Source organism: Oncorhynchus nerka, linkage group LG10 (genome assembly GCF_034236695.1).
Source record: "Oncorhynchus nerka isolate Pitt River linkage group LG10, Oner_Uvic_2.0, whole genome shotgun sequence".
Taxonomy (NCBI): domain Eukaryota; kingdom Metazoa; phylum Chordata; class Actinopteri; order Salmoniformes; family Salmonidae; genus Oncorhynchus; species Oncorhynchus nerka.
In genome coordinates, this window is record NC_088405.1 from 32388649 (window position 1) to 32401638 (window position 12990).

General features: G+C 41.5%; 1 protein-coding gene across 17 annotated transcripts in view; it reads right to left on the minus strand.

Moving 5' to 3' along the window:
* The window catches only part of birc6 (baculoviral IAP repeat containing 6), a 160370-nt gene extending 149681 nt beyond the window's left edge, over nt 1-10689 (minus strand). For all 17 annotated transcript variants that reach the window (XM_065023225.1, XM_029669536.2, XM_029669527.2 and 14 more), the window contains exons 1-3: nt 10042-10689; nt 5497-5678; nt 2269-2406 (exon numbers count right to left, since the gene is read on the minus strand). In XM_065023225.1, coding sequence (XP_064879297.1) covers nt 2269-2406; nt 5497-5678; nt 10042-10252 — 531 coding nt within the window. In that variant the 5' untranslated portion in view covers nt 10253-10689. The remainder of the gene's footprint in view (nt 1-2268; nt 2407-5496; nt 5679-10041) is intronic.
* Between the last annotated feature and the right edge of the window lie 2301 nt (nt 10690-12990).

The following is a 12990-nucleotide window of genomic DNA, read 5'->3' on the forward strand; positions in this document are numbered from 1 at the left end:
ACATAAAGGGAAGTGGTTTGGGAGTATGTGGGGAAATTATAAGCCGATTGAAGAATCACTGTTTTTGCTAGAACCAAAACCGCACTTAACCATCCACAGAGCAACACGATATCAAGGAAAGCAGAAGGCTACCAAATTACAAATCACACGATTAGGGCTGGCACAATCACCGTATAACTTGTCATCGACAGTTAACGATAAAACGTCATGAACATTTACATTTTTTTTTATGTGGAACAAACAGAAGGACGGCCGGGCACCCGTGCAGTTGAGTCGCATAAAAATAGAATGAATAAAAAAAGGCTAGGAACCTCTAACACCGGCAATTTGACTGGTAAACTCATGGGTACATTTGCAATGGCTGCCTGGTATTGTGATTCAATCATTTTCAGGGTAGTGCATCATTTTCATTCAAATGATAACTTGTGGCTCATGCAATGGGATTTATTTTTTGTAATGTCAGTTGAATGAACAAATCACAAAACATATTGATGGGAACTCTCAGTGCACTGAAGTGCGACCAAGTTGGTCACATATGCAAGAAAATATTTGGCTGTGCTACTAGTTTTATTTTGGGAGCACTGTGTGACTATGAACTAAATATCCCAGATGCTTGTTTCTCTAGGGCACTCAGAAACAACTAAGTGCAGATTTGTTAGGGTCATGGTTGCACAACCGTTACAGCGTACACGGCTTGCTTTTAAAGATCTGACCCATATTACCGGCGCAACATTTTGATCCAATATCGGATTGCCGCTTTTACATCCCTAAAACCATCTCATTGACCATTCTATTACTACTCGCGCATCAGTAACCATTTGTTTACACTTTGTTCAGTCATGTTACCTCCTTGGCTAACTAGCTAACAACCTGGTAACTTTACCAGTATATCCAAACATTTGGGGGCACAAACCGAAAAGAAAGGGATATCTTCTTCAGGAGATCAATGATCATAGCAATGAACACATGTTGTCATCACAATCCTGATTATTATGATTTATTTATTTTTAAATTCAGTGTAATTCACCAAAATAGTGCTTTTACTCGATGTACAAAGCTAATATTCCACAAATGACTAATTTCATTGACAGGTAATTGTGTCAACATTTTAGTATTTATAATAAACTAATACATTTACAGCGTAACAAATGTGTTTGTCGGGCACAACAAAAAGTAGCTAGAATTCATATAGACCCAATATAGGCTATATCTCAATCAGTTACATTTCATGTGGTGCTCCTAGCTTATTTTGTATGTTTCTTTTTTTCCCCTCTTATTTTTTTTAAAATTGGGAGTGCTACCAACTAAACATATCAATTTAGAGCCCTAGGTAAACTTCCTGATTTTACTTCCTGCTTTGCGCCAAAAGCTACACTCGCAATGGCCGCCAGTCCACCCATTATACGATCATTGACTTGAACGGGGGACTCCCGTTCTATTCATTACATTTCTATGGCAGCATATGCAGTCAGGAGCAGATGAGAGGACAAAATGAGTTTAAAAAAACTTGTTAAAAAACAAAGGTAACCAAATTGCTGTGACCACTCATTTGGCCAATAACAGTCACCCAAAATGTCATGACCGTCACGGCCCTAGACACCATATAGGCCTAGACTAAATACCTCAAATTAGCATTCCCATTTCAATCCCTCAGTACCTTTTAATTAAAATAGCATTCTCTTTAGTCTCCTTTGACTTTGCTACACACTGCTGAAGAACTGGCATTCCCTGGCGTGAGAGCTGTTATATCTGAGCAACACCTCAGCCACAGGAGATGACAGCTCTGGCCCAGCAGCAGACACTGCTCTATCAGGTCCCTAGCATAGCACTGATTAGAATGTGTCAACGAGCTACGCACACTATACATTAAACTGAATGCATTTTCGTTTAAGTCTGACTGCTGCGAGCAGAATAACAGTAACTGACTGTCAGCCCTACTAATAAGAGCTGGCAAGTTTTGAATAATCAAAAGCACATTTCCTAACGTTTGCACTGCTGCACAGTCAATGAACAAACTTGTTCAACCTCTGGCTCTCTAACAGGTGATTGACGACTTGCGGTGTCACAGTACAAACAGAGATGTGTTATGTTAGACAACTGAACTGAACCTGCTTGGTGCATTTGTCTAACACTATTATCTGTGACAATTCTGACAATCTGCAGTGGAAAGACATAGCAGAAAACACCATAACAGCACAACATGAATATGGGTTAGTAGGCAAGTTGTGACACGGTTTGCCTCCTCCCAGAGCGCTGAGTGTGACTCACCTTGGCCACTTTGTGATTGGCTGCAGTCTCGTGTGAGGTGTTCTTCAGTCCTTCTTTGAGTTGAGCGATGAAGATGTCGTAGCCCTCTGTGTTTGACACATCTACCTTCTCCAGGCAGGCAGAGAGCATCTGCTGAGCCTGCAGGGAACATACACAGAGATCCACACTCACGCCATAGTACAAGGGGTAGAGACACAATGGGTTCACTGATGGAACCAAGACCTTTTTACACAAGGTCGTATGCCAATTGTTGTTGAAGTTGTTCACAAATGTTACATTAAAAAACATTGTTCTCATTGTCCTGTAAAACTCACTAGGCTTGCTAGTAATACGATTGATTTTCCTGAATAACTTCTAATGCAGCATTATCCACTGCTAGCTGACATGGAGATGCGGTCAATACTCATTAGATGGAGCCTTGGAGAGATGGGCAGATCAGAGAGGACAAAGCAGGCAGGCAGGTGGGAGTTAACAGTAACAGACTGCTGCAGGAGAGGAGGAACAGCCTGGGCAGATCAATAATACTGGCAGCACAAAGTACACACAGCCATACCCACAGAGGGCAGCAGCCCACAGGGGTTATCGTTTCAACCAGTCTGACCATGCCATGTAACCACGGTCAAATTCATAGACTGAGCTACAAATGCAAGGACTGGGAAGGAAAAAAATAGATACTCCACTCAGCAGGTGGGTCAACAAATGCAAATTAGCTGTGCAACAGGGTGGGAAAGGGGCGTCTAAGAATAAAACAATTTTACTAAATATTATAACATAAGGCAACTCTTGCCCGTCCAGTAAAACATCGGGGCACATGCACTGGCATGCAGCCAATATCAATATTGGGACACCTTCAGAGCATTTCAATGAGGAACAAAACATGGTCTTGGCTGTGAGGTGCAACTAATCCTGGGAAACAGGCAGTGTGTGCTCAGATCTACAAAGCGCCTGTGGTGTGATGATTAAAACATCTTCAGTCTCTCAGAGGAATGACGAGGGGATATGTCTGAGTACATAGGCCTGCTGCCTGTAATGATTTAGACATGGGGCACATATAAAACAGACAAAGGTCATAAAGTAAAGTAAGCCTTGCTTTGAAACCAACGGGTTTGCAACAGTCAAGGGTTACAACGATCTGGCTAACCTCGCTGTGAATTTTGATGGGCTGGTATGACAAGAAACCGTTTAAATAAATAAATAATTAAAGAATGTCGGTCAGTGTTTATCAGGCAAAGGGAAACAGTTTCCAGTGCCTGGTCAAATTCATGGGTGTGAACGTTTAAACGAAATTGAATCTTTAAGAAATGACCTCACAACTCAAGTAAACCATTGACGATGGCTCCGTATCAACTGCAATCATTTCTTTAATCTGCACTGATGAGCGCCTCATATCCGTTGCAAATAATTAGAAAGATGCATATCGGTTCTTACTAATGTTATAGCCTTGTTAGGTAGTTGTTAATTTTTCCCCCCTTAAATGAAAGGCTGCTAGTGCTATTTGAGCCTCACAGCTACTGAAACGTCTCAATAACACTTCACTGTTTACTCCCATTTCCACAGGGTGTTATTACCTGTATAATGGGAGTTTAGACATACAGTTAACAGCATTACAGTGTAAGATTAAACTTCATGGGCAGGCTTTTGTTAAACATGAAACAAAGTAGGCCCCTAGAATAATGAATATGCCATTTGCCTTCATCAAAATAATGTTTCTGCCTGGGGGGGTTTAACCTATTGTACATGGCAAAGTATAGCAGCTGGCAAAAAATAACAAAATAAACGAGACATGTCTATTATTCCAACACTAAAGCTCGTGGTTGGAACACATATCTCTACTTTAAAATCACCAGTCCATTTATGGGCTGGCGTGGTTACATGTGGTCTGCAGTTGTGAGGCCGGTTAAACGTACTGCCAAATTCTCTAAAACGACATTGAAAGCGGCTTATGGTAGAGAATTGAACATTCAATTCTCTAGCAACAGCTCTGGTGGACATTACTGCAGTCAGCATACCAATTGCATACTCCCTCAACATCTGACATTCTGTTGTGTGACAACTGCACATTTTAGAGTAGCCTTTTATTGCACCCAACACAAGGTGCACCTGTGTGATGAGTGTGCTGTTTGATCAGCTTCTTGATATGCCACACCTGTCAGGTGGCTGGATTATCTTGGCAAAGGAGAACTGCTCACTAACAGGAATGTAAACAAATTTGTGCACAAAATTTGAGAGAAATAAGCTTTTTGTGCGTATGGAAAATTTCGAGAATAATTTATTTCAGCTCGTGAAACATGGGAGAGTTGAGTCGCAAATGCACATAATTCACAACGTTAACGAAAGTTTGTCTTCGGGACAAAATTTCACCTGCCGTTCACATCCCTAATAATAGCCTACATTAATAAATTATACAGTTACAATGTATTGGCAACTCAGCAATAGAAACAACAAGGCTTTCAATTAAATTTTAAATAGCAGTCTCTTTGCGCATGCCTTTTCAAGAAACGGTTGGGATACCACAATGGGTCCAATTGTACCTGTCTGTAGGCTATATTGAATAACCAGAGGGGGAAACGATGTGTTCAAACAGTTCAATTTAGAAATGTTATGTAACCAGGTCCTACAGATACAACAGCCAGAGATATACAAAGAAAAAAAAGATGCACACCGTCATTAATTATTTTGGGGACATCCTAACTTTATAGTCGCACTCAAATGTTTCCGCAAATCTCCTAACGAGATGCATGATTTACATGAAAGTCTGAGGAACTTGCAACAGGCCAAGAATTGTCACACTCGTTAAAACAAATTAACAGGAGTGGTGGATTCTCCACAGTTAGCATGTGCGCTCTCACAGTGGACGAGTTTTTCTACATTACTAAACATGCCTGTCGTCAGGTTTGTGTGATTTTAGAGCAAGGTAAACAATGCTTGCAGTAGTGGGACATATTCAAACGATCGACACCTGTGTCCTAATTTGCACTCACAACAGTAAAAAATTGATATTAAAAACAAAGGTAAGATCACAATCAGCTAAAGTAGCACTAACTGTTTTTGAACGTCAATAATTGTTGTTCATTGTGTGTTGTACTGTAATACCATGTAAACATATTAATGTCAGCGATTCTATGTCAATGGGTTTAAAAGCCAACTTTAGCGAGTGCTATGAGCACACTTCCATGTTTAAGTGTGTTTTGTGTCATGTGTCGGTGGCTGACCAGCAAGCTCTCTTACCTCTGTGACAGGCAGCTCGAGCTGGACCATGTCCTCTGGTTTGGCCACGGGGGCCTGCAGGGCTGTGTCCAGCAGCAAGATGCCGTTCAAGTCCTTTCTGCAGCCGACTGCGTAGTCGTCCACGAAGAGGACCTTGTCTACCGCAGGGAAGTACTGACACCTAACACGGCCTCCAGGTTTAGCTAGGAACACAAACATCAGGGTGTTAGAGTTGTTTAGCCACTAAGACATAGCATTGGCTGGACTTTAAGTGCTGTTGTTGCAGTTCGGGAATAAAAAAATGCATATGCATGTGAAGCCTAAACAATTTACAGAACTTGTGTTGTTTATATTTCAATTACACAGTCTCCTCAAAAATGAATGTATTGCCCTATTGGATAACTTACTATTAAAACTGTTATGTTAGTTACAATGAAAACATTTTCCTCAGACACCCCTATAGACTTTAACTGTGTTATTACCACTTCATTCCATGCTGTAATGTAAAATGATAGTGTTAGGCAGGATAATTCAACCTGGTTCAACTACATCACGACTCTCTTCTCTGTAAACATCAATGATGTTGCTCATGCTGCTGGTGATTCTCTGGTACACCGCTACGCAGACGACACCATTCTGGATACTTCTGGCCCCTCTTTGGACACTGTTAACTAACCTCCAGATGAGCTTCAATGCCATACAACTCTCCTTCCGTGACCTCCAACTGATCTTAAAAGCAAGTCAAACTAAATGCATGATATTCAACCGATCACTGCCGCACCTGCTCGCCCGTCCAGCATCACTACTCTGGACAGCTCTGACTTAGAATACGTGGACAACTACAAATATCTAGGTGTCTGGTTAGACTGTAAACTCTCCTTCCAGACTCACATTAAGCATCTCCAATCCCAAATTAAATCTAGAATTGGCTTCCTATATCGCAACAAAGTATCCTTCACTCATGCTGCCAAACATACCCTCGTAAAACTGACCATCCTACCGTTCCTCGACTTTGGTGATGTCATCTATAAAAAAGCCTCCAACACTACTCAACAAACTGGATGCAGTCTATCACAGTGCCATCCGTTTTGTCACCAAAGCCCCATACACTACCCACCATTGCGACCTGTACTCTCTCGTTGGTTGGCCCTCGCTTCATACACGTCGCCAAACCCACTGGCTACAGATTATCTACAAGGCTCTGCTAGGTAAAGCCCCGCCTTATCTCAGCTCACTGGTCACCCACTCGTAGCACGCGCTCCAGCAGGTATATCTCACTGGTCACCCCCAAAGACAATTCCTCCTTTGGTCATCTTTCCTTCCAGTTCTCTGCTGCCAATGACTGGAACGAACTGCAAAAATCTCTGAAGCTGGAGACTCACATCTCCCTCACTAGCTTTAAGCACCAGCTGTCAGAGCAGCTCACAGATCACTGCACCTGTACATAGCCCATCTGTAAACAGCCAATCTATCTACCTACCTCATCCCCATACTGTATTTATTTATTTATCTTGCTCCTTTGCACCCCAGTATCTCTACTTGCACATTTATCTTCTGCACATCTACCATTCCAGTGTTTAACTGCTATATTGTAATTACTTTGCCACCATGGCCTATTTATTGCCTTAACTTACCTCATTTGCACTCACTGTATATAGACTTTTTGTTTTCTTTTGTTCTACTGTATTATTGACTATGTTTTCTTTATTCCATGTGTAACTCTGTGTTGTTGTATGTGTCGAATTGCTATGCTTTATCTTGGCCAGGCCAATATTTTTATTTTTTTACAAGGAGCACGTGTGCGTAAGTTGAAAAATGTAAGAGTGCACAAAGAAATTTAGGAGCACAATGAAAAATATTTGAGCTAACAAGCCATTTTCTTTGTAGCGATGGTGCAAGTATGACGGTTATGAATCTGTGCTCAGTGTTTTCTCCATGGCACTCAGAGGCTGTGGTACAGTGAAGTAATCATTGCAACAATTATCATCTGGGCAATTTTTTTTCTACGCACTTTGTTGTTCCCAGGTAGCACAGAAAAATATTAGGCACGTATGTGAGCAAAATGGTCGCACTTTTGAGCCGTCTAGTTTGCTAGAGATGCTATATCTTTGGTCGTCATCCAATTCTGTCCTCTGCCAAGGAGCAGTCCACAGGACAAACATTATCAAATTGGAAAACTGCATGTTGCCTACAACTCAAATTCACTTGTAGCATATCTCTGAACTGCTGTGTTGTCAGTCACATTATTTACTGTCAACAACACAGTGTGTTAACAGATGCTGCATAGTTGGCCTCGAAAGAGAACCGGCTGTCAAAGACCAAATAGCAGTACAAGGAATAATAATATAATGCCTCATTTCTAGAGAATACAAATTTGTCACATGTACACTGCTGTGTCATTTTCTTTGATAATAAATGATACTGCTGTCTGTCATCTCTGGGACCAATAGCCTGTAGTCTATTCATCAGATGAAAAAAAACAGACCGCTCTTTAGTTCTGATATCTTCAGACTTGTCCATTGCTTTGTCCATGCCAGTGGTGCATAACATGCCAAAATATAGGCTACATGCTAAATGCACTGTAGTAACTATACTGGATGACGATATGACTTTTAGGGCCACCTAGATGAAAAGTGGGCTGTTAAAGTTAACTTAATCTAACTTTCATAATGGAATTCATCATCATATACCAATTACCCTCAGTGAAAATTAGGGCTGACCCCATTTAGTCAACTGGTCGATAAGACTAAAAACATACCAGTCCACCAACAGCCTAATAGTCGCAAATATGTTATTCTTTGTACTGCTATTTGGCTCAACTAACAAGTAGACTCAGGTACATGTCATTGACAGCCGGTTACATAAAGGTTAAATGTAAATATGTATATATATTTAACTAGGCAAGTCAGTTAAGAACAAATTCTTATTTACAATGATTGCCTAGGAACAGTGCTTTGTTCAGGGGCAGAACTACAGATTTTTAACTTGTCAGCTCAGGGATTCAATCAGCAACATTTCAGTTACTGGCCCCAAGCTCTAACCACTGGGCTACCTGCCGCTCCACATGCTAGCATGTGTCCTTTTTTAACCTCCAGTAAAAGAGTCATAGAATAAAATGTAACTTTGTCCATCCAGGATGTAAACTTTACATTAATGCATATCACACACACATTGTAAACAGTCAGTACAGCACACTGCATACCCAAACACATAAGAGGAGATAAACACATCCACTCAGAACTTGGCGATGTCCCAACTGCAATGTTAAAATAGATTCATAAATAAATAGCTAAGTGCATATGCTAAGAGGGAAGTCATTGAGTGAAGTGATTTTACAGCACATTACACATTGAAGTGAACACAAAGTCATGAAACTGAGAAGAGCTTCAATTCAGCAAATTGATTCAGTTTGTAGCTAACGATAGACGAAAGGCATCAAAATAAACCCAGGTGTTTTTGCTCATTGGATTCAATTTAGCTACAGATGGCGAGTCACGTTATGGAACAAACGCCAATAATGTTCATTGTTTGACATCGTCAAACAAACTGTCAAAATTAAATCAGCGTGGGTTTAGGTTCTCTATCGTCTGCCATTTCCTTCCAAAATTGTACAGCTGTGAGCTACAACACTATTAGTTAGCTAGATTGCCAACAGGAATTGCATACTTTCTCGTTATGCCTAGTACGAATAGCAACATCACGTCATTACCAACTAGAGCTAGCTAGATAAACGTTCTGCAACAAACTAGTTATTGCTAACACGCTTGTTAAGAACATTTACTGCGACACCACATGCTCACGGCTGGGTGATCATCTTTGAACTTGACAGCTTAGCTACTTGACTAACGTTATTAGCTACTAGTTACTCGTGTCATCACAATTAGTTCGCAAGCTACCACTGATTATCTAGTTTGCTAGCTAGCTAACTACATGTTACCCAAACATGGCGTAATGTTGTGATGGATATACAGTACGGAAGTTACTTGGCTAACGCAATAACGTTAATTAGTTAAATCGCACTACAATATGCGGATTATTAATAACGATTGATTGAATGTTGACATGAAACGTTAGATACTGTTAGGGGGCTCGCTAGCTTAGCCAGCTAGCTAATGAGCTGTTTTCATAATACATCGTTACACGTAAATTCAGTTAGCCAGTTAGATTGTTAATTAGTTAAGTAACGTTAGTTAACTGTCTTGACAGAAAGAGTCAAGACATGTAGCTATCTACTGTAGTTAACCACAGCTAGGAGCTAGTTTGCCACTGTCAGTATCTTTGATGTAACTCTAGTCTAATGTAGGAAGAAAGTAAGGTAGCTAACGTTAGCTAGCTACTTGGTTATGCAAGTTATTGTTAGGAATCGGATCTAACAAATTGTTCCGTGAATCCGTACTTTAGCTAAACGTCAGAATTCACGTTCTAACGTTATTTAATTTGCTAACTACGGCTAGCTAACCAACCCCAGGTTAACTGATGTGATTGTCAAAATAATTCAACGTTAAACATTAGCTAACTACCTAACGTTTGTTAAAACAGTTACTTAGCCCCTGTACCCTGACTTACCGTGCAAGGCCGAGGCTTGGAGAATAGCCCCTGATGTGCCGTCGATTACTTTGATACTCCCCCGGCTAGTAACAGCCAGGATAGCGTTAAGGGCCGGGTGGTAGGAAAGGCTTCGCAGGCCCTCCTCGTCGCAACGACGGCAACCGTCTCTCAGTACAATCCAATCTGAGGAGGTGGACGAGCAGGAGCCCGGCGAGGCCGCGGCCGCCATCTTTCTTAAATTTTCCCTTCCCTTCTGTGTGTTTTTAGGGAGCTTCGTTGATACGAGTAAGATTAATACGTGTAAAAGCTGAATTCCAAACTACCGCTCCTCTACTACTGCTGACTCTTCTGCGGCTTCTGCTCCTCCGCCCGTTACCACAGCAGTAGCAATTCACCATCAGTACTGAGAAAGCTACGAGCCGAGCGTCGCTCTGTCAGATGGACGTCAGGTAAACGGAACAAGCGTAGTGCTTGACCATCACGCGATACCAGAAAGGGCACTGCGATGTTGATGTTCTTGAGTTGACTCCAGAATCCAGACAGATAATATCTTTGGATGACATCTGTTTGTGAATGTTACTATTACCCCACTGTAAATTGTGTTTGTTGTGACTCCCACAGACAGAAAGACAGTATGTTTGCGCTCAGACTAGAATCGAGGCGGCCTTCTTCGTTTCCGGTGGGGTTTATCGGCATCCAACATTATGGTGCATTACCGCCATCTACTGTACTGTGGGCCTTCTTCTTCTATACAATGGCGGTTCGCAAACAAACGTGAAAGGTGCATGCCGCCACCTACTATGGTGGAGTGTGTGGTCAATCACGGTTTACAATATTAGTTCCATATTTCTAAATCCTCCTACCTAACTCCGTACTTCTGAGAAAATAAAAAAGAGCCCTACTAACTTCTAAAACTTCTGGTTAGTGTTTATTGGCTTATTTCACTGTAGAGCCTCTAGTCCTGCTCACTATACCTTATCCAACCTATTAGTTCCACCACCCACACATGCAATGACATCTCCTGGTTTCAATGATGTTTCTAGAGACAATATCTCTCTCTTCATCACTCAATACCTAGGTTTACCTCCACTGTATTCACATCCTACCATACCTTTGTCTGTACATTATACCTTGATGCTATTTTATTTTACCACTCCTATTCCCCAGGTGCTCTCTTTTGACGACTTCTGTAACCGTAATAGCCTTGGTTTCATACATGTTAACATTAGAAGCCTCCTCCCTAAATTTGTTCTATTCACTGCTTTAGCACACTCTGCCAACCCGGATGTTCTAGCTGTGTCTGAATCCTGGCTTAGGAAGACCACCAAAAATTCTGAAATTTTAATTCCAAACTACAACATTTTCAGACAAGATAGAACTGCCAAAGGGGGCGGTGTTGCAATCTACTGCAAAGATAGCCTGCAGAGTTCTGTCCTACTATCCAGGTCTGTACCCAAACAATTTGAACTTCTACTTTTCAAAAATCCACCTCTCTTAAAACAAGTATCTCACCGTTGCCGCCTGCTATAGACCACCCTCTGCCCCCAGCTGTGCTCTGGACACCATATGTGAACTGATTGCCCCCCATCTATCTTCAGAGCTCGTGCTGCTAGGCGACCTAAACTGGAACATGCTTAACACCCCAGCCATCCTACAATCTAAACTTGATGCCCTCAATCTCACACAAATTATCAATGAACCTACCAGGTACCTCCCCAAAGCCTTAAACACGGGCACCCTCATAGATATCATCCTAACCAACTTGCCCTCTAAATACACCTCTGCTGTCTTCAACCAAGAACTCAGCGATCACTGCCTCATTGCCTGCATCCGTAATGGGTCAGCGTAATGGGTCAGCGGTCAAACGACCTCCACTCATCACTGTAAAACGCTCCCTGAAACACTTCAGCGAGCAGGCCTTTCTAATCGACCTGGCCGGGGTATCCTGGAAGGATATTGATCTCATCCCGTCAGTAGAGGATGCCTGGATATTTTTTTTAAATGCCTTCCTAACCATCTTAAATAAACATGCCCCATTCAAGAAATTTAGAACTAGGAACAGATATAGCCCTTGGTTCTCCCCAGACCTGACTGCCCTTAACCAACACAAAAACATCCTATGGCGTTCTGCATTAGCATCGAACAGCCCCCGTGATATGCAGCTGTTCAGGGAAGCTAGAAACCATTATACACAGGCAGTTAGAAAAGCCAAGGCTAGCTTTTTCAAGCAGAAATTTGCTTCCTGCAACACTAACTCAAAAAAGTTCTGGGACACTGTAAAGTCCATGGAGAATAAGAACACCTCCTCCCAGCTGCCCACTGCACTGAAGATAGGAAACACTGTCACCACTGATAAATCCACCATAATTGAGAATTTCAATAAGCATTTTTCTACGGCTGGCCATGCTTTCCACCTGGCTACTCCTACCCCGGTCAACAGCACTGCACCCCCAACAGCAACTCGCCCAAGCCTTCCCCATTTCAATTCAATTCAAGGGCTTTATTGGCATGGGAAACATGTGTTAACATTGCCAAAGCAAGTGATGTAGACAACATACAAAGTGAATATATAAGGTGAAAAACAACAAAAATGAACAGTAAACATTACACATACAGAAGTTTCAAAACAGTAAAGACATTACAAATGTCATATTATATATATATATATATATATATACAATGTACAAATAGTTAAAGGACACAAGATAAAATAAATAAGCATAAATATGGGTTGTATTTACAATGGTGTTTGTTCTTCACTGGTTGCCCTTTTCTCGTGGCAACAGGTCACAAATCTTGCTGCTGTGATGGCACACTGTGGAATTTCACCCAGTAGATATGGGAGTTTTTCAAAATTGGATTTGTTTTCGAATTCTTTGTGGATCTGTGTGATCTGGGGAAATATGTATCTCTAATATGGTCATACATTGGGCAGGAGGTTAGGAAGTGCAGCTCAGTTTCCACCTC